The sequence below is a fragment of the Empidonax traillii genome, unplaced genomic scaffold (genome assembly GCF_003031625.1).
Source record: "Empidonax traillii isolate 1590-97213 ecotype Southwest subspecies unplaced genomic scaffold, ASM303162v1 scaffold201:size1909950, whole genome shotgun sequence".
NCBI lineage: Eukaryota > Metazoa > Chordata > Aves > Passeriformes > Tyrannidae > Empidonax > Empidonax traillii.
Genome location: NW_020955394.1, coordinates 430,564 through 452,536, shown reverse-complemented (window position 1 = coordinate 452,536; position 21,973 = coordinate 430,564). Strand labels below are relative to the sequence as shown.

General features: G+C 42.7%; 1 protein-coding gene across 4 annotated transcripts in view; it reads right to left on the bottom strand.

The window, feature by feature from the left end:
* Positions 1–953: 953 nt before the first annotated feature.
* Positions 954–21,973, bottom strand: part of ARNT2 (aryl hydrocarbon receptor nuclear translocator 2) — a 98,580-nt gene continuing 77,560 nt past the window's right edge. For 3 of the 4 annotated variants that reach the window (XM_027887006.1, XM_027887010.1, XM_027887009.1), the window contains 7 exons: positions 18,152–18,224; positions 17,872–17,995; positions 13,772–13,871; positions 11,128–11,266; positions 8,517–8,682; positions 5,755–5,891; positions 954–3,569 (listed from right to left, as the gene is read on the bottom strand). In XM_027887006.1, coding sequence (XP_027742807.1) covers positions 3,471–3,569; positions 5,755–5,891; positions 8,517–8,682; positions 11,128–11,266; positions 13,772–13,871; positions 17,872–17,995; positions 18,152–18,224 — 838 coding nt within the window. In that variant the 3' untranslated portion in view covers positions 954–3,470. The remainder of the gene's footprint in view (positions 3,570–5,754; positions 5,892–8,516; positions 8,683–11,127; positions 11,267–13,771; positions 13,872–17,871; positions 17,996–18,151; positions 18,225–21,973) is intronic. The other variant, XM_027887008.1, reaches the window with a different exon arrangement.

The following is a 21,973-nucleotide window of genomic DNA, read 5'->3' as shown; positions in this document are numbered from 1 at the left end:
GTGCCAGCAAAGCCACACCGACGGCACGTAATAAAAACATCAGCATTCCCAATGCACCTTATGACTTCAGCTATAGGATATAAGTAAGTTTGCTTTAGTAACCGAACACATGACAAAAAGATACAGCACAGCCAAGGCTACACAGCTTTGTCAGCCACAAGACCTGGGGCGGGGCTGTTGGAGAGGAGCAAGCCACGGACACGACGGAGCGAGGGCAGCGCACGCGCCCGGCGGCAGCGAAGGCTCAAGTGGATCGTTTGCTTGGGCAGAAGCACAAAGTTGCCAAACTCTTTAAGCTCATTAATTGCTCCCTCCTTGCTGGCTCAGGAATGGCAACCCAGTGCCTCCCACACAGGCTGGGAGAGCACTGCAGAGATGGGATGGCCAGGAATGGGAGGGGAGGAATTCTATGCCAAGAATAAAGCGCTGGCTCAGGATGGCACTACAGAAATGGGGGGTGATAATGGCTCACGGGGAAACCCCAAACCTGGCACTGTCCAGACTGCCCTTAACAGAGGAGCCCTCACCTTTCCCCACCAGAAAGGCAGGAGTAGTCCACAAGGTAAGAAGCAGTCCATGCTCTGATCCCTCAGGCATACTGACTTAAAAAAAATAATACTGTATTTAAAAAAAACCAAAACAAATCAAATCAAAACAAAACAAAAAAACAAAACAAAAAACAAACAAAACAAAACAAAAAAAGAGATGTGCTTGAAATTCTGCTAACAGTGCAATTCTAACTGCACAACCAAATTCTGTACACAAGAAGCCTTCTCCAGTAGTATAAAAACCATGATACACTGAGGAAGTTACCATTGCTGAGGTCAGGAGAAAAAAAATTACTTTAAAAACCCTCTTTTAAAACTTAATTCAGGAAGTAATGTAAATAAAAAACATACTTAAAGCAGCTTGTTGGGTAAAATAAAACAGAGGAACAGCATCTCTTCAAATAATTTTTCACTTTACGGAGGAATGTTTTTAAGAAATTTTAGAAGAAATTACATTTATCATGTCAAGCATCTTCTCTGCAGAGACACAAACTGATAACCTACTTCCCCCTCCCTCGTGATCAGTCCCTTTCAAGTCCCTGTACAGACACTGAGTGCCTCGCTCAGCCAGCGCAGCATCCAAGCACCTCTTACAGACATCACTGAATTTCACTCTGGGGCAGCAGAGCTTTGCCTGTCCAATTCCATGAGCACTCATGGATCCCAGCAGCATGAGGGAAAGGGAGATGGCTCCGAGAGAATAAACATTCGTGTGCTTAAAAGAGTAGTGGGTAAGAGCATGGCTTGCTCACCTAAGAAGGTGTTTTCCTGATCTCTGGGAGAGAAGAGATATGAGGTTTTTTGTTTGTTCTCAGTGTGATTTGGTGAGGCAGGTACAGACCAGGAGATCTGAGGCCTCTCAAGTACTGCATCTAGAGATATACAAAAATTTCTACAAAGAGAGTCCCTAACCCCACTTGCTCACAGGGTAAGAGATTGGTCCCAGATTTAGCGAGAGAAGTACCAGGAAGGACTCTTACTGGATACTGAAACCTACACGCTGATCTCGGAGAAGGCTGGGAAAGCAGTGTCAGATGGGCACATCACCACATGGCCAACTGTGACAGCTGTGTCCCTGGGCCATGCATGGCCAGAGTGGGCTGTGGGGCAGGGCCTGCCTGCTTCCCAGGACAGAATCCCGACAGGAGGGACTGTGGTGATGTGCACCATGCCCTCTGTCAGAGGCACCCCAGAATTCAAGAGGAGCTACAAGAAGGAAGAGCTTAGTGCGGTGAGATCTAAGAGTTACTGCAGACACTGAGGTCTTCTGGATGGGATTGTGCCCTGGGGTTGCTGTTTCAAGGTCCCTGGTGGCCCTTGAATATGGAAAAGCTGAGGGAAGCTGTTCCCTTCCTCCTCTGCAAAGGCTGGCTACCACTGTCCCACCTCAAAGGTCGTGAACAACCTGCACGTGGGATCTCAGGGTTTCTTGTCCTCGTGAGCGATTCTTTCTCCACCCATTCGAGAAGAAATGATCTGGATAAAAATTCTGACCTTACAATCCAACCTCTGTAACTCATCATGCGTATGAAATATTTAATAAAACACTTCCTACCACATCTCTGATGAAGACATATGGTAGGTGACTCACCGAAGAGGAAGATGATTAACTTACCTCTGCAGAAAAGCATATGGCATTCGGAGTAGTCAAGAGTCCTCAACATACTTGGTAAGCTGAAAATCCCATATTTAACAGAATAGGGTTAAAAGGGTTTAACAGAAGCAATTGCTTGGGAATCCAAGCAGAAATTCAAGTTATCACTGTGTACGCAGTGGACAACAGTCCAATCGATATCTACTACCAACTCACTCTAAAAAAATTATACACTACAAAACCATCTCACTGCTTGCAGCAAATGAGCTTGAATGATTTCCTAGTAACAGGCCACCACCCTGCACTGTTAAAATGTGAGGTTTCACAGTATAAAAAAGTACTTCACAGAAAGGAAATGCAGCTAATATAGAAAACGCAATCTCGATGTGTTTACAGTCATTTTTTACGAGGCAATTTTTTTGAGAAAGCAAGAACAGTAGAAATTAAAGCAGCCAGTGAGAAATGTACAAGGTTATAGGCCTCAATTCAGTGCAAAACCAGACTAATAGCTTATGTAAGTAAATGTTTGTTCTGAACATTCAGAGAACCACCTGAATTAAAAGTAAGAACACCTATGTGAAGTGATGGAGATTCTCACGATATTCAAATCCGTCACATACATCATCAAACTTTTCAGTACACTCCAGAATGGACCCTTTGCAAAGGCAAAAGAAACCAGTACAGGAAATCACTTCATACAGCACAAGATATACATAAAGTACCAAAATGTACACACATTCAAGTTTAAGTTAGAAAAGGCAGAGCTGAATCTTCTGGTGAGAGAGGCCTACATTATGTTGCTTAATCTCAACATTTAAAGTGACCTAAAAACTACAAGAATCAAAGAAAACAGAATATTGCGTCTGCTTTCAGAAACTTAAGCTTAAAGCAAGGCATCGAAATCAAGCGGTAGGCACTGTAACAAGACATGACCTTACCTTTTCTCTGTTAGTCTTTGTTACTTTGTTATCTATTTAAAAATTACCATTCAAAGGAAATATTAGGTGTCATTCACATTCAAATATTTAAGACTCAGAGATTTTTTTTTTTTTTTAAATCAAGCAAAGTTTTTCATCTCTGAGGTAGATGACAATAAAATAAAATAATAAAAAAAATGGAGCTGTCAGTGAACACTAACAAGTGCTGGAGCTCCTCTGCCGGCACTGATGCACCCCAAGGAGGAGAGAGCAAGCCCTACATCACTATCTGAAACATGAGAAACGTGTCTTCTGGTTTAGTAGCTTCTACAGAAATGCAACACAGAAAAAGCAGCGCCAAAATTACACTGAAATGGCCTTGGAGAAGAACTTCCATTTCTGCTTTGCAAGCTACTCAGAGAATGGTGGAAACATGCCCAGGTCAGCAAAATCTTCAATGTTGTAATTGCCAGTGCCCTGCGTCGGATCCCCCGGCATCGGCAGCATGTCCTGCACGATAAGGAAAAATCAAAGTGAAGTGTCACTTGCTAACACATTATCCAGACACAAACTGTTTCCTGTTCATCTTTTCAGTCTAAAGCCAGAAAAGGCCAAGTTTAGATGAATAAGGTAAAAACCAGACCTGTACAGGGGGCCAGGCTAAGGTTTATGTGCTAGTTATGGTTTGCTGGAGTGTTTCTGAGCAAGAGCTGGGACTTAGGCAGGGTAGAAGTTTTGGACTGCTCCTCTGGATGAGGCCCATTTGAGCTGCCCCTTACTCCTTCCAGACTGGAAGAGCTCCCCAGCTCACAGGGTGCCCAAGCAGCCTTAATGAATGTACAGAAGCAGAGGAAATAGCAGGAACTTCTCAGGAGAAATGGGATTTCATGGTAATTGCTCCCACGTGTCTTGAGCCAAGTGAGGTCTCTGCAGGAGGCTTCAAAAAATACTCAACCTTTCCTCTCAGCCGGAGACCGAAGCCACAGGGAAAAGATATCCCTTGCTGGGAAAACCAGAGTTTATGCTTGCTTTTCCTGTCAGTCCTTACAATAATAACCTCTTACTGCAAAGCCAAGTCTTGCCAGGGATGGCTCATTATCCTCACAATAAAACAAAACCAAAAAAAAAACAAGAAATCTCACAGGGTCTGCTCTGTGAAAGAGTAACTCAGAGAGCTGCTGCGTACTGGGAAGTCACCCCAAAATAAAGACTGATTAAAAAATAAAGACTGATTAAAATTCATCTGTGGTCTTTGTAGTATCCCTGTTGATGTGTTTGTGAACACAACTGGCAGTGTTTGAGCTGCCAGGGAGCTCAGGCCTTCATTTTCTGACCAAAACTTGCACTTATTTAATGTTTTCCCACATTCTCTCCCAGTCAAAGGGAGGCTGTAGCTGCCCCCATCTGTTTACTTTTCCATCTCTGAAGGCATTTCTGCTGCCTCTCATTTCTGGGGCTTCTACAATGAGTTCTCCTCAGGTACAGATCCAGCAGGGTCCCCTCTCAAGTGTGCCTCTCTCCTTATGCCCAGCTAACTCCAGGCTGGCTTTGAGCACAAACAATCCAAGCAGCTTCTTGGAGGTCTCTGCACTGAGCTCATCCAAGTTTCTCATCACATCCAGTTACTACCCTAATTCCCTCCACTGCACACTCGCCTCCAAGAGCTCTGCAGGTGAGCCCAGCTCTCCTTTTCACTCCTGGTCCTTCTTCCCACTAATTTAATGAGAATTTTACTAGGACACAGCACTCGCCTGAGACACAAGCAAGACCCCACCCAGTGTCTCTGTTGGCCATCAAACCATGTTGTCACTGGATTCCAGCTCCACTGGAATCCCCCTGACAATCCTTTTGGGTTAAAGTACTTGCAAAGCGATCAAACTTCACTAATGCAAAGAGATGCAGCAGATTAATCTTGCCTGGGCCGTGAGCTAAAAGCAGGCAGACAGATAATTATTCCAGATGTGGTGCTGTTATTTGTTTCTGTGTGAAGCAATGGTTCATTCACACAGGAATATTTCCATGTGAACATCTCTTCTGCAGCATTCCTGCAAGCAACTGTGCATGAGCCTGGTCCTGCAGGTGAATTTACTTTCTAAAAGATAATGAGGTGCCCCACTTCTAAACCTTGCTTGGGGCTTGAATCGTCTTTCCTGCATTTATCTGCATTGTTTTCTTGGAAACTGTCTTCTTGATCTAATTTAAAACCAGTTATACAAGGACTGCGATGTTATTAGTTAACTTAGGAAGTCCTACTCCACTGGTAGTGAAGGCTCAAAATTATAAGGTAATATTACAAAATTAGGTAGTTAAAAAAGGATTGTTTACCACCTATCTGATATCTTTCCTGGCTGAACTACCAAAGACCAGCACACTGATGTCTAATTGGACTTCGCTGGGATGTTAAAGGCCAGGATAAAAGAGACACTCCACTTGGGAGTATTTCTTGGGTTCTCTGCAAAAGACATGAACCCTAGGTGTAGAGTGCAAAGAGATGGAGAAATAGCATTTTAAATCAGCAAAGATGCTGTTCTGTGGCAGGAAACAAAACCGGCTCAGTAGCTCAGGCCAGCTAACAGCACCCAGCAGGAGGGAACTGCCCCAAGCCCTGCTGCACCCTCACCCTTGAGGGCCACGGCTCTGAACTCAGCAGTGAGGGGCTGTCAGGGGGACTCTGGGCTCGCTGGACCCTCCTTACCTGGAACACCTCGGTCTGACTGGGCTGCGGGTGCGAGTGCTGGTCACCGCTCTGCTGGTTGTGGTGTTGGCTCTGCCACTGCGACCAGACTTCGGAGGGTCTCCCCTGGAACTGGCTGCTGCTCTGGCCACCTTCAGCTGGACGGGGGAGAAAGGGCACGAGTCAGACAGCAGCTCCTCCAAAACACCTGCCTGCTTTGAGGTGTCATCCATCAGTGCCTGGGTTTGCAAATAAGTCTTGGGGAAAGACACCAAGGGACACGAGCCCTGCAGGGTGGAAGCCAAAAGGAGTTTCAGCCCCGATGGCAGAGTGGGGGCCAACCCAGGAGCAAAGCTCAGGGCCACGGCTGCACAACCTGGCAGGTGAACTGCCCAGAGCAGAATGCACAGCGACACCACAAGCCAGGCACGGGAAGACAATTTTTAAGCATGGCCCCAACATTTTTTAATCACTACAAGGAGTATTCGCCATCTCACTTAAAAACCAAACTGCACCACCTGAATGCTCTCTCTCTTTAAAAGACTGAATTGTTGCAGAGCAGTGGGTGCGCAGTTTCCTACCCATCTAAGAAGCATGTAAGCAGATGTAAGACTTTTTAAGCAGATGTAGAAACAGGGAGATCAACAGACAACAGGCTCACAGTATTAAATGCAAGCATTACTGCATTAAATGCAGTGTTGTTTGTTGGACTATCCAACATTAAAGATGCAAAATTATTTATTTAACACAGCATTTACAGCAAATTATCATCCTGTTCCTATGGTGATAGTTTCTTAAAAGTCTGAGGCCATTTAAATTTCACAGAGTAACACAAACAGCAAGGTTTTATAGCAAATACATTTAAAATTATGATTTCAGGGAGATTTAATTTCTTCTGAATAGTCTACCAGGTAAAACACATGTTGGTTACCTATTACAGATACATTTTTCAGGAGTACAGTCATGGATGATGCTTAAGCTGAACTCATTTCACCCTGTATTTCTACAGACTGGCACTGTATGTGTAATATTTCTGGATAATTTTCCTTCCGTTATTTACAGTATGTCCTTCTAAGAATTAGCAATCTAGAAAGCTTGCCACAAAGCTTGTGCTTTTTCTCCAAACATTTTTTTCCTCTTTTTTTCTTCTTTTTTTTTTTTTTTTAATGTTTTTTTATATATGTACTCCAAGTATTTTTGCCTGTTTCCCTCTCACTATAGAGAATCAAGCTGTGTATATCTGCTTCTTCCTGATCATCAGTGTCCTCTGCCAAGGGTGCCAAATTTCCTGTGCCAAACTTCCACACATGTGCTATGTCAAGTCTTCGATAACCAGACTCAGTCATGTCAGACCAGCCACTACTCACACTCATGGCTTCAGAAAACACAGAAACACCTGCTCAATCCAGTCCTTTTGGCTACCAGCTAAGCCATGCAACACAGATAAAGGGAACATTTTACAGGAAAGTAAACAGGCTGTAGTGATGTATTTCTATCACATCAGAAGTAGATGATTACAGCTCTTCCCTTACTGACGTTACCACAACCAGTAATTCAGCTGACTCAGAAACCCTGCAGCCATTTTAAGGGCCAAAATAAAATTCATCTAAGCTACCCTTTAAAAGAAAGATTGCAAGTTTGGTGGGTTTGTTTTCCCCCCCACCCCCCTCAGAACAATACATTGAAATTAACTCAGTGAAGCAAATGATGCTTCTTTTTCAGCAGAGCGGCCGCAGCCAGTCGGCGGTCGAAGCCATTCGTCTCCGTGACGGCTGTTATTAATAGCATCCAAGCTGATGTAGGTCAGGAGATGTTTCTCATTAGGTGAAAGGGTTCTTGCCAAGTAGCTTAGGCCTGAAATACAAGTCTGTCTCATAAACAAATGTACAAGGCCTGGTGGAAATGGAAATGGAGGCAGAAATGAGCTCTGTGGGAAGAGTTCCCTTTCAGTGCACTTTTTCTGGGCACAGATCTGCAATGGGTCTGCACCAGCTCTGTTCCCAAGGGACAGGGGAAAAATGACACACATTAGCTCACTGCTACCTGTGCTTTTTGGAATTGCACATTATTACCAGCCAGTGACATTTTTCACGGAATTCACGTGTATTTATCACGGATGGACCAACTGTATTTTTTACTCCTCAATATTATTCTGCTGGTGAGTGCAGAGAGCTTAGCAAGGGGTTGTTATCCCTTGGTAAGCTTTCTGCACTGAGTCATGGTCTGAAAGCCACTAAATACCATGTAATGGGAAAAGAAAACTATTTCAAAACATGGCACCTACTCTGATTAGGCCAGTAGCAGTACAAAACAAATCCCATTTCCAGCCAAACTCCAACACGCCATCTCTGTGCAAGAGGACGCTGCCATGCCGTCAGAAAAGGTGAAAAATGAACAGAACGCAAATTTGTGCCACTTTAAGTGTTCTCCTGAGAAGTAAAATGAAACTGTACCTGCAGACCACAATTAGGGAGGATTTGTGCTAGTCATGTAAGCAACTTCGATTCTTTTATGACACCATCTACTGGGAAAAAATAAGAAAATTTCCCTCATGCCATAAAATGCCACAATATTCTGAAGTGCGTTGGATGTGGAGGAGGTGCAGCGTAGAGGGAACAGGTCAGCTCTGTTCCCTGTACTCAGCAGGAGAAAGCAAAACCCTCTCATCACCTGGTCTTCCCAACCGACCCACTAAAAGACCAGGCTGGAGGATTTTTAATGAAGTTAATAGTGGAGAGTTTCATTTTCATGTGCATTTCTGTGTTACATCATTTAAAACTTACCAAACCCTGCACTTCGGTTTGCCAAGCTGGAGTAGGCATTCCCACTTGGAGAAGAGGTGGCTGGGCTGGAAAGGGGGCTGTATGATGACGGATCAGCTGGGTAGGTGTGACTTGTTCCAATCCCAAAGGGAGATGACTGAGCCTTGCCAGACTGAGATGGAATTTGCTGAGGAACAAAGGGTAAAAAAAAAGGACAAGTTTTACTGTTGAGGAACAGAGCAGTAGAATCACTTTTTAACAACAAAAAGGGAAGACTACATAAACTCTAGATGTGAACAAGCACGTTTTTCCTGTCTCAGCCGTATTTCATTTCTGTCAAAGCCAGCTTACTGCTGCAGAAGGAACACAACAGACTGTAAACCAACACTTACAGCTCTCCTGCTGATTAAGTCACATGTACTCCATATCAGAGCCATTTGGAAAACCAGGATTTCCTTCACATCTATTACAAAGATGAATCTCAAACTGAACACATATAAAGAATTCACGTTTATTTTCCAGGTGTATTGATTTTGCAGTGCCACAGTAAAGTCACAGTTATCTGAACATCTTGCAGAATACACCCAGTTCTCAGATGACCAGTCCCCAGTGCTTGGTAGTAAATGGCCAAAGAAGTTTCAGTGCTAATGAGCTCCCTTCTCTCCCTGCCTATAAAATACAGGCAGCAGTAATTTTGCCTTGTAAAATGCTTAGGAGGGTGAATCACCAGCCCTGGGAGATGGGAAGAAACAGTCTTAACACTGCTTTCACTGGGCAGCTGAGTTAATGAAAGGGTACTACAAACCAACTTGCTGCCATTTCACCTACACAGTGGCTTCATCATAGGACCTCCAAGAATGCTACACAAATTATTAAATACTGCAGGCTGCTTTGAGACACAAACAACATGCACACAAAGGGGGTGAAGTGTCTCATCCAAAGTCATGTGCTACAACAGCATATAGTGTTACAGACAAAACATGCTTATAAACTATTTCCCACAATATGAACAAGTGCAGAAGTCCCAAGAAAAACTCACTGGCTAACCAATTTCACACACAGAAATTAAAGGTGACTATATCTCTGGATGCCTCTAATGATGTGCACTGTTACTGGCAATCAGTGCATAAAAGTGAAGCTATTTCTGCCTGGAAGGCAGGGACAGGGAACAGAATGAAGCCTCCCTGTCCAAGGGGAGAAGGTCAATCAGACACACACAAGTGTGTCTTGTGTATGGGGCTGGACGGGATCCACCCAAGAGGACTAAGGGAGTTGGCAGAAGTGCTCACTGAGCCACTTTCCATCATTTATCAGCAGGAAAAATATCTTCACCAAAAGGGTTGTCAGGGACAGGAAGACGCTGCCCAAGGAAGAGGTTGAGTCACCATCCCCGGAGGTGTTTAAAGACGTGTAGATGTGGCACTTGGGGACATGGTTTAGAGGTGGAATTGGCAGTGCTGGGTTAAGGGTTGGTCTTGATGATTGTAAAGGTCTTTTCCAAACTTAATGATTCTATGATTTTTGGAAAAATGCAAGGGAGCTGGGGGATGAAAACAGATCCCAACAGGCACATAACATGAGGAAGATGCTATTAAGCCTTCCGTTCAGTTCCAAGTTAAGAAATTGCACATTTCTAAAGGTTTCCACAATGGTATTGAGAGCATGGCATGTTGCTTCTGCAAGGCTTAACTCTATCTTACATTATTTAAGATGGATAAATGAATTCCAATTTCCTTATACTCACACACAAACTTCACTGACTTGAACAAAATTTGTGCAGTAGGAGGGATAAGTAATTTCTTTTAGCCATTTTCAGCACCCTCCATATCATTAAAAAAAAACAAGTTAATGTTATGACAGGATTTCCTTAACCAGGTGTGACAGATAATCATGGCACACTGAGGCCTGGGAAGAATCAGAGATTGATGTGGAAACAATTCAGTTGCTGAAAAGTTACTTAGTGCCCACCCCAACATGCCATTCCAGCCTACCAAACAATGGGAAGCCAAGAATGATTAAGAGCAGCATTATTAAGATCAAACTTGACTATTTCATATTATCTGTTTTCTACCAGAATTTCAAACAGTTTTTTTTAAATTGTTATACAGAACAAGAAGTGATTTTTGGGCTAACATTGACAAGCACAGAGCACCTGATAGAGGTATGTGCTGTTTCCTCCAGCACACGACACAGTGTGAGCTAAACTGTGCAGTGCTAATGGAAGGGCAAGAGGCTAAGCCCTGAATTTGTATGTGCTCCTTCTGTCGACCCTGATAACTGTGGGTAACATTGCTGGGTGCAAGGTCCTGGTCCCAGAAAGATTCAATTTACAGGCTTAATACTAAACCAGAAGATCTGTCCTCTTTTACTTCATCCAGTGCACATATAAAACAAATGCAGGACAAAGACCTTCCTGGGCTTTAGGTCAGCACAAACTCCGGTGCAGTTACACACAAGGCAGCTGGCTCAGATTATTACAACCTGCCAAGGAACAGAAGTGAGGTACTGATTCCTCTCCAACTACAAACTAATAAATTATCATTATAAATGGGGTTTGCTAATTCTTTCATAAAAAAGCAGAGAGATTGCAAATCTTTAATGACCATGAAAATAAAGCACTTTAAATCAATACCTGTCCCGGGAATGGTGGCCGATTTCCTGTCCAGGCCACCTGACTCTGGTTTAGCTGGCGAGATATCTGTGTCAGGTTCTGGCCTGTTGATGAGGAAGACTGGATGTCGTTCACACCAGGCACGTGTACCACAGATGAACTAAGGGAACAGAAACAGTGCCTCATTTGTAGGGCATATTCTCCATGCACAACCTGTATTCCAGATATGGAAATGCTGACAGTAACATTAAAATGAATTATTCAATCTGTCTTGATAAAAAATTACTTGAAACCATCACAAAACGATGAAATATACTGGCATTCTAAAATGTCAGTTCACACAGACACAGTGGGCAAAATTATTTTTAATTAGACTTCAGTAATCTCTTTGAGAGGGTTTCTAAGAATAAAATCATTCTCACATATGGTGCATAAACACTTAGCCCCACATGAGTTTACAATTTAACACATTAAAAAACCTGCTTGCAGAGAGTATTCAAGCAGGTACTTAATCGTAAATTTATGCTTGAAGTCAACAGCATTTAAAAGTATTTGCTTAAATGCCACTCTAAATGAAGATGGACACAAAAGACAATACTTATAAGTGCTTCTTTATTTGTTTCCTGCCTGGGAAACGAAGAAGTATGTGTTATATATTAAAAGGTTGGGCTTTTAATTCCTTTTTTTTTTTTTTTTGCTAATTGATGCTAAAGAAGAGCATGCAGTTACGTACCCAGACAGAAGAATAATCAAGGCAGGAAGTTAAACTAACATAATAACTTTGGAATAATAGTACAAAGTATTTCCAAAGGAACTTGTTTACATGTTAGCTGTTCCCTAATTACTGAATTTCACTACAGAGAAATAGACAGACATTCCTAATTATAAATAAAATTCTATGAAGGACTGTTACACTTCCTATTTTTACTTTCATGGAAGTCTTGAGCAACTAAATCTACACAACCACACACTGTGAATGGGCTATTCTATATAAAAACATTTAATACTTTACACGTCCCATATAAATGAATATAAATGAAGACACAGTATACAAAATCACTTTTGTGCATCAACTGAAACAGTTTGTTCTTTTCTCCAATGCCTTCTCTATTGTTTATTTTCACAATCTTACAGAGAAAGAAGGGAGCAGATTGGAAAAAGAAGTAAACAGGACTGAGCAGAGAGAAAGCAGGAATCAGAATCCTTGGAAAAGGCTGACAGAATCCCTCCCAGAGTGTAAGCAAAACGTGGCAGGCATTTGAATATGGCCGTTGTTATTCTGGCTTTCTTAAGCTGCCTAAAAGCAAAATGTGTGTTTAGAAAGTCTTAAGTCTTTGTGGAGTGGATTTTTTTTTTTTTTTAATTTTTATTTTTTACTGTGACTTCCAAGAGAGAAACGTAGACCAGAAAGTCCAGCTAAACCTGGCTGAAGCACAGAGCAGCTGCTGGAGAGGGCTGGCCCTATTGCCTTCTCTGCTGGACTGGCAAGTCCTGTCATCTGAGGAGCTTGGATTGTATCTGGAAAATATACTTTGAAAACAGGATCCTGCAGAATAGTGCCCAGAAGCTGCCCAGGCTCAGTAACTGGATGGGCCAGGCTGGAGATTATTGAAGGAGGACAGTTCACTGAGGGTGGAAATGCTGGCAGAAATGCAAGCCATTACTTGATGTAATAGAACAGTAGTAGGAAAAAAGCTATAGTTAAACATCAGGAACTAACAAAAGAAGCAAACAAAACACATGCCAAACCCCAAGATGGCAAGTCTTATCCAGTAATATACAATATACAAATAAAAGACATTTTAATTTACTGCCCTATCCCCCCAAGTTATTCTTGATTTTAATTTGAAAAACACACACACACAGGGATTTTATTTCTCCCCACTGAGATTATTAGCAATTATAACTTTAAGAATACATTGGTTTAAATAAAATCAGCATTTGCGGATGTTTTCCAGTTCCTGGAACTGGCAGGCTCTGAATGGCTGTTCCTCACTTGTACAACCTTGATTGGTCTGAACAGGAGACTGAAACTCCAGTGTGACAATCCCAGAGCGATACCAAAAGGCACTGAGGTAAATACCACTGCTGTTACCACACTCTCAGAAAGTGACTGGAAATGACACACACAAAAAGAATAACTCAAAAATGCTTTGGAAAATGCCAAACTGCCACCTTATGTGTATTTGGAAGCTGCCTTAGAAAACTATTCATGCCTGTGTCCTAGTCCTGACTGGGTCTGTGGATGCAGCACCCCTCTGCTCCCTTCAAGGCAAGCTGCAGGAGTACTGACAGCTGTGAGTGCAAACCAAATCTTTGCACCTTCCCACCTCGGTTAAATATTCCTCAGAGTTCTGAGCCTGCTCCATCACCTCTCAGAATTATTTCCCTTCAGGACTTGTTGTTGCTTCTTACCTTTTTTCCAATTACATGATCACAGCAAAAAGTATCTGCTTACCAGCCAATAGTTCTGAGATACCCAAATCACCTCAGCTTGTAAGCCCAGTTTAAGTGCTGGGACACCACGAAGCAGGGAAGTGTAGACAGAGCAAAGTTCATTCCCATAAAGAACACCCTTAGGTTGGTTTTGTTTCCCCCAGACCGAAGGGGAGCAGTCCCCCACTCTCAGACAGGAACTGATACATCCAGGATCTGGACTGAGTACCTGAAAGTCTTTCCCGAGTGTCCTGGCTGAAATGGGCTTCCCTGTGAGTAAAGCTGCTGGTTTCCTGCTGTGGATGCCGAGGCCATCATTTTTTTATCTGCTACAAGAGAAAAACAAATCACAGGAAAAAAAATTAATTTGGGGGATGAGAAAACGAAGGAAAAATTATTAAAAGACAATTGCAAGATATATAGGCAGCAGGGAGTTTTCTTTCCTTCTAAAAGCTTTATGAAGAAGCCCCGGGGAACACATTAGGAATGACACAAAAGGGCTGTATGACAATTCAGTATGAAACCAGAGGCACAGCTGGTTTGTGTCTCCCTCATACCCTCCTCACAGGCCATACCTCATTAATGCCATTGTTTGCCTGGAACACAGCACTGGGATGTGCCCTCTGGCCACACAGCCCGGACCTGCTGGAAGCTGCTCCTGACCACGCAGGCAGGAGCGGGAAGGTGAGACAGAGCACAGCTCTGGCTGAGCTGGGGAGTGAGGGGTGCACAGGTCCCAGCCACGGACTGGAAAGGGAACAAAGGTTTTCTGGAAGAAAGATGTGAGGTCTGCTCAGGAGGATGGAGGAGTGTCACACAACACACAGTCTGAAGAAGGCCTGATGCACCTTCACCTCTATGGCTACCTGGGAGTGGCCTCAGGTGAGGGTATGTTTCTGGCACGAGGAAAAGCCCCCCAGGGCCACTGCTGTTATCACAGGCTGTTTGCTGAGGTAGCAGCTGAGGGCCCCCACCCTGCTGGGTTAAACAACCCAAGGAATGGTGCCAAAGAGCCCCTCTCCTGACCGGGTGACAATCTGCTTCCCCTGCGATAGCTGGAAAGGAGCACCCACCTCCCAGGCAGCCTGGTGGCACATCTCAGGGTGACCACCCGAGAACCTGGGTGATCCTGCAGCCCCCACCTGCATCTCAGTCTCACAGATGTTTGAGTGCCGCAAGACTTGCACACCTGAGCTGTAGCAAGGCAAAACACTGGTCTCTGAAGGGTTTTGCTGTCTTATATGTGGCTTGAGGGAGCCATGAAATAGGATGCAAGAATCCCAGTGGGATGTGAGACAAATCAGTGTAGTGAATAACACACAAAAGAAGATGCCATTAACTTTTACAGTCTACTCTTAATGTGGCAACTGGAGATCAATCTCTAATTGAATGAAACGAGATTGGGTGAACAGCACCATTTGGTCCCTTAATTTGCTGGCACTGGATTACTCCAAACCCCAGGGAAATCTCACTACTACTACTTTTCTCAAAATAATTTCCAGGTCTGCTCCACCATCCTTTATTCACTTTCTGTCTTCCCTCCAAGAACAAAACACCCTGTAACTCGCTGATGGTTTTGCAACCATTTGTTGCTACACACCTGACAGGCCTAGAAATCAAGTCTGCCTCCTCATTTTCCCCTTTGCTCCTTTCAGATTCCCACTCATTTCACAAGATGCTCTCCTGGACAAAAGGCCCAGTCAATTCACAAGTCACAGAAGTATTTTTTAGTTTTCCCTAGCTTTTAGAGACCTTCTGAGTGTGACTCACCAAAGGCCTCTGACACACACCTGCTCTTCTCTGCTACTTAAATTGTTAAGTTCCTAACAAGATTCTAAGCTTGCCTTCTCAAGGAAAAAAGTCACCTCAAATTACTTCACAGGAGTCTCGGAGAGGGAGTGTGCATGCCACTGATGAAAGCTGCCATTGCTTTTCCTTTGGAATGTAGAAATTTGTAAAAATTCCTTACCAGCTACATATTGCCCAGCTGGTCTGGGCAGTAAACCTATGCTTTCAAATCAAAAAGCAGGGAGAAATGGGGATAAGATCTAGAGAATGCTGTGTATGAAGCAGGAAAAATTGAGAATGGCTTAGGATCTCTCTAAGAAGGGCAGATGATTTTTCCTTTTTATGTAGTAATGTCATTCTTGCATGAGATGTCCCATTTTCTAAGGTCACCCTTTGCAGGGACACCAAACTCTCAGGGTTGGAACAGACTGAGCCAAAATCCTGTGGGTACTTTAGATATTTGAGAACAACTTGCCAGCAAAATTGAGAGTGCCCTAAATGAACTGGAATTCCTCAAGTGGAGCAGAGTTGCCATGGCAGCTACCAGGGTCTGTGCCACAGGATGAGGCCAAGACAAAGGGAACTAATCGCAAGCAGCTAATTCTCCTTCCTGAGTTACCCTGAATGCCCTTTAGCCTCTGAATCTGGCCCACATCTCTCCCAGCTGTATTCCTGCTCAGGACTTTACACACAATTCTCTGCTCTCACCTTTCGTAGAGCATTGCAAACTTTTGTGTGTTGTGTGTGTTTTACCTGTTCCCCTCTAAACTCCACCACTGTACTGGTCAATGATGGCCCATCTCCCAGTAGAACCAGTGTTTCTGCTTCTAGAATGAATATCTCTAAGAACTGCACCATCCTGGGCTTCAAAGCACTTGCATGAACCAGTAAAGCCAGGATTCCTCTCCCAACTCTTGGTTTTCTAATGATGTGTGGCCACTACATGCAGTAGTGGCAGCAACCTCGCTGTGTCAACCCATGTTTTTACAGAACGTAGCAGAGAAAGAGATTGGGTATCAACATAATGCAAATGTCTTGCAGGCAGCATGCAGGCTTGTCAATATTGGTTTTGGACAGGCTATCTCATCTCTAACTGTGAGCCATCTTTTATCATTCAGAGGAGACCTTGATCACAGCTCCTATGAGAAATTCAGACAGGGAGAATGTCCCAAAAAAAGCACAGGCTGTAAATTGATAAGAATGAAAAGAGAAATGGCATTTCCAAGAATATAACCTCCCAGCTACTTCACAGCTTGCTGTACCCTTAACCCTAACCCCTCCTCACAAACAGTTGAGAGCTGCCTGAAAAAGAGCCAATAAGGCAGCCACAAAGCAGTATGTTCTTGCCTGGAAAAACATATTCTGGTGTTTAGGGTTGGAGTCTTACTACTTTCTAATAGACCCCTTTTACGGCCTCAGCTGTTGACTTCACCGTTAGAGTAGAGAGACAAGGATGAACAGGAATAACAGAGAAGTCCTAGCAACAGGAGGACAGAGTATCAGGTCTATCCTGCAGTTACAATGCCTTCTCCATTTGAAAAGGCCAAGCCAGACATAAGAAAACAACACAGTGAGGTCATCTCCCAACACCCCTGGAGTCAAACCCTGTGGGTCGTTTCCTCTGTGCACTGCGTGACACTGGCATGTTGATTTATTTAAAACAAATGTAAAAATTTCTCTTTTTCAGTGAGGACAGTTAAGAACAATAAACAGCCAATGAGTTCCTCCACAAGTAGTGGAATTAATGGGCCTGGTTTCCTACAGATATATTTCAGATGACCCCTTCAGCTGCCAGTCTTCTCAATGACTTCTGTCAGGGCAACAGGCAGCACGGGCTGGGCTAGTTACACCTCTGGGCTAGCTACGTCTCTCCCAGTGGCAGGTTGGCTGTCCTTATAGTAATTTTTAAGAAATATAGACAAACCTACTGTTTCTGAGACTCCTATCACTCTTAGAAGAACTTGCCAACAAGTTTAAAATTTGTGGGAAAAAGAGCAAGGACTCCTCGAAAGGTAACATGACTGGAGATGCATCAACTGACCAGAGAACAAGTATATTATAACACTTCAAGACATATGCCTTTGAAAGCATCACTGCAAAAGCTGGTGGTTTGATAAAAAACTGCAGGCCTATCTTGAGAATATATGGTAACTTTCTTAATCCAGCCTTATTTAGAGAGATGAACTCACACTGGCTGTTTAAGAAAGAAAATATATACTTAGAAATGGCAAATTCTGCTCAGTATGTTTAATATCTATGAACACTGTTCAAAGTGTCCCTGTGAAACGAAAAGGGAATCAACACCAGGTAGCTCTGGTGATACAGAAGCTGTCCTTCCCTCCTTGAATTTATTCCTGTCATTTTTAGGGGAAACATCAACTAAAGGAAAATGTCAGGAAATGTTTCCCAAGACTGCTGCTGCTGCTTAAAAATTTCTCTGCCACGATGCAGTTTCTCTTCATTCTCTCGATGCTGTGCTCCACGTCATGTAACCAAGCTTAACACAGTATTAAAAATTAAACACCAGAGACATTCACTTACAAGTAGTTATTCCAGCAAACATCTCAGCAAATCTAGGATCTCTCTCTTGGGAGAAGATAGCATCAGGCTTTTCCACAGACTTTCCACCCTCATGAACATTAGCTGATATACTTGGAACAGGCACCTGTTGAGATAATACAGAGGAATGTAATTCCCTCCATTGTATTTGACAAAAACAATTCAGGGACAGTCACAATGTACTTCTGCTTTTGCTGAAATGTGCCACTGCTTTACATTTTAAACAATCAGAGGCACAAGAAGAAAAACCTGAGAACTTCACCTGAGATAAATCATAGGATGACAGCCCATCTCTTTGATGCACTTCGAGTTCTGCTTGCTGTTGCTGAAGTTGTCTGCAAGGGAGAAAAAATGACTTTGTTACAAAACCCAGTTACATACAAAAAGGAGTGGTCACGGTCTCCTCTTTTACACTCCCAGTGAAACGTCTCTCAGGTGATTTAGTAAATCCTTTCCTGTGAGATTCATCTGTTTTTACAGCTTTCTCATTCAGAAAGCCTCCACCACAGGAATGCAACAGGGCACAGGAAGAATTTTGCTGTGATAGGACAGAAATGTAGGTGGGTAAGTAATGGAGGATGGAACATAACCCCCTTATAAAGACTTTCAGAATTCGCTACTCTTAATTCATCATCTGTGTCATGTTAATGATGAATATACAAGACCCCTTCTCTGATCCTCCTGAGATAAACAGAAAGCTTGCTGGCATTGCAGGTCTCAAGGAAGACTGCTCGTCTAATGACAAAAAACCTCAGCAGCTGCCAAGTTATCCAAACATTTCCCACCTTCCATTAACAGTTGCTTTCTGTTGCTTGGTCACAATGAACAAGATTACTCTGGCGCTGGTAGCACATTTATCTCTGTTGGGCTCTTGGCTCAGTTAGCAAAGAAGATAAACTCTCCAAATTATGCTAAAGCTCAGAGATTAGGATAAGACTGGAGTTAAACTGACAAAATGCTTGGATTTGATACTTGCAAATGATACTTGACAGTGCTCACAGTTTCTGTTTCTGAACTCCTTCTGAAGGAAAGATCACCCAACGAGTGGGAATAGATGAGGTTTTACAAAACAGGAAGATCATGGGTTTGAAACTCTAGAAAACTGAGACAAATATTTGGTTACAGGTTTAAATTTTAGATTTTCATCCAAATCTTCTTTTAAATTTTGAACTAGATAGATTCAAATGTCAAGGGGCTGAGGGAAAAGTTTGCAGACAAAGGCAAAATGACAAATTAGGCACAAACTGATGGGAATGTGTGAAATCACTCAAACAAGCTACCAACAATAAGTAACAGATTTTTCCATCCCTTGATGCTTTTCCAGAAGACACTTTGCTCAGTTATGAGGTTCCATAGCAAATTGGACAAAAATCTGCGACCTGCAACAAACAGCAGATCAGGGGCGATGGCAAAAAGCCTTCTGCAAGCCTTGGGATGTGGGAACACATAATACAAGGAATCACTTTTGTCCTAGGAGTAACATGCAAAAAAAGGCACTCTTCCAGGTCATTAGGGAGCCATGGATTTTCCATATTATTTTAACCAACAGAAAATTCCTAAAAATTACCTCTGGAATGCAAAGGCATTCTTTGTTCACAAGCATTAAATGCATACTTTTCCAACAGAACTATGGGAGGTAATTTAATCATGGGGAATCTATGGGGAAGTTTCTAAGTACCACCCTGTGGACAATAAACACCCATTAAATCCCGTTGTTAACGTGAAAGCTAATTACACTGTTTCATTTGTTTTTATTACCACCGACTTGGTTCGTGTGTCAATAAACAGCACATTAGGTCTCCTCTGTTCCTTATAAAGTATGTTTTCTTGATTCAGCCCTATACATACAAATGAGCCAAACAAAACAGCACACTTACCAGTCATTTGTTTTGTAGGCACTTCTCTAACCTAGTGCTCCTTTGCCCTTCTCTATCTTTCATCTCTAATACTCATTAAGCTGCAATACAATATAAACATCACAATGTGTTAACAGCACTGAACTTGGGAACAACCTCCCAAATCCATTTCCTATAAAAACCAAACATTTGCGTGTATCCTTACTGAACTCTGTGTAAGCTATGCTGCACTTAATTAAGACTGAAATGCAAAGCCAGGTTAGCATCTTCTGCTGTTTTTGGCTTCTGTGGTATAAATAGTTTAAATGATGCTTGAAACCTGGAAGAAACTGTGCAGCAACTCCTGGAGCAGCCGACCAGGGAGAGCTGAGCACTGCTGTGGTGGCTGCTTCAGATCCTGCCATCTCACCACCCTTTAGACTGAACAGCCAACACAGTCAGGTCTCTTCAGTCTCCCAACTAACTGCTGGACAGTAAAAATGATACAGAAACAAGGAATTAGCACCAGTTTGGGCAAAACTCAAAATGCCTTCTCACTTTGAAACCAAACCCCAAACTGTCCCTCGTTTCAATTTCAGTTTCACGGGTTCAAGGACCAAATGAAAGAAACTTCTACAGGATACCCAACACAGCAAGTGAGGTGGTACTGTCTGGGTCTAGAAAGGGTTCTGTCTGTACTGCAGGAACTCCTGGCTCACCAACATGTTCAGTATGAAACTGGGAAAGCCCTTGGCTTGAACAAAGAATGGTTCACTGAATCTAAAGGCTTTAATAGTTAATTCAAATTTACGTCAGTAACGGTATGTGGAGGAAAAGGGAAGATGCTGTGAAAGCTCCTTTGTCATTGGAGAGGATTTCCGATGAGTTAATTTCTACGAACACTGAAGTCACCAGTTGCCTTTCCAGGCATCACAGTAACCAAAAAAGGATTTGAATTTTAAAGTTAACAGTTTCTATGGTGGGAAAGAAACGATGCTATAGTATCCCTACCAAGCTCTTCTTAAGAAACAGAGGCACCCGGGCTTCCTGTATCTGGTTTGGACAAAAGTGGAGTAGTAAAAGCCTTGGGGTTGCTGTTGCAAAATCCTCCTTCAGAAATTCTCAGTATCTCCCTCTTTTAGCCTACAGCATCAATTTACCCCAGTGAAAGGGTCTGTCTATCACCAGGATCAGGGAGCCCACAGATGGCACAAGATCATGAGAAAGTAAGTCTCTACCAGCACTGCCACAGACTGGATTTTTATTAGAATAGCTGAGCTCTGTAGTTTGGTCCAGAGAATCTGAAACAGAAAGCATCTCTCCCACAAAGTACAGGCTATTTCATCCAATAGGCTGCTTCCAGTAGGGACCTGTGCCAGCTCACTTCAAGACAGAAGGTCTTGAGGCTCAGGACTCAAAGATTCATAAATTCACTCATAGGATTCATAAATTCACACAGTGTGATTTTGAGGTTTACAAAAATGAAACATCAGAACTTATATAAAGGTCAGAAAAATATGTCTCCTTTTTATTTTGAGATATATATATATATATATATATAATATTACATAATTTCTCACCATGACATTATTTCATTCAAACACTGCTCTATCTGTATATTAAATCAACGCTGATCATAATTATTATTTCTCTTTGGAAATCAAACAGTCTCAACTGCACAGGAAGACGTGGCCAAATGGGGGACTTCTCTTTTCAGCCTAACACAGCACAAATGCGAAATGTTAAATGCTCCAATTCTCCAGGAAGTTTCTCTTGGATGACTACACCCAAGTGAAACTGAGAGAAGTTTTCTTTTCTTTTTTTTTTTGCAAAGAACTAAGTGAACATTTGAACCTAGTGTTTCCTTATCCTTCTGTACCAAAACCAAGTTTGGAAGGTTGACTGTTTGAAGCTTCAAAGGAGTATCTTTATTAAAAAAATAGGAGAAAAAAAGAAGAAACAAAACAACCAAACCAAGCCAACAAATAAAAGTAAAAATCAATTAATCCCTCCACAACTGGAACCACCACTGCCCTCTACAGTCTTGTGGGAAAATGCTGTTCACTGACCAACTGATTTAAACCTAGATCTTTCAGCTACTTTGTCTTTACAATTTCATGCTGAATTTTTAACTGCCTCAAACCTGTATTTTATGGAGCTGCCTAGGTTATCACAGTGGTAGGCAAATAAAAATATTTCTCTGTGTAGAACTGCCTTCAGCTGGGCAGAGGAAGGCCAGCCCTTCTTGA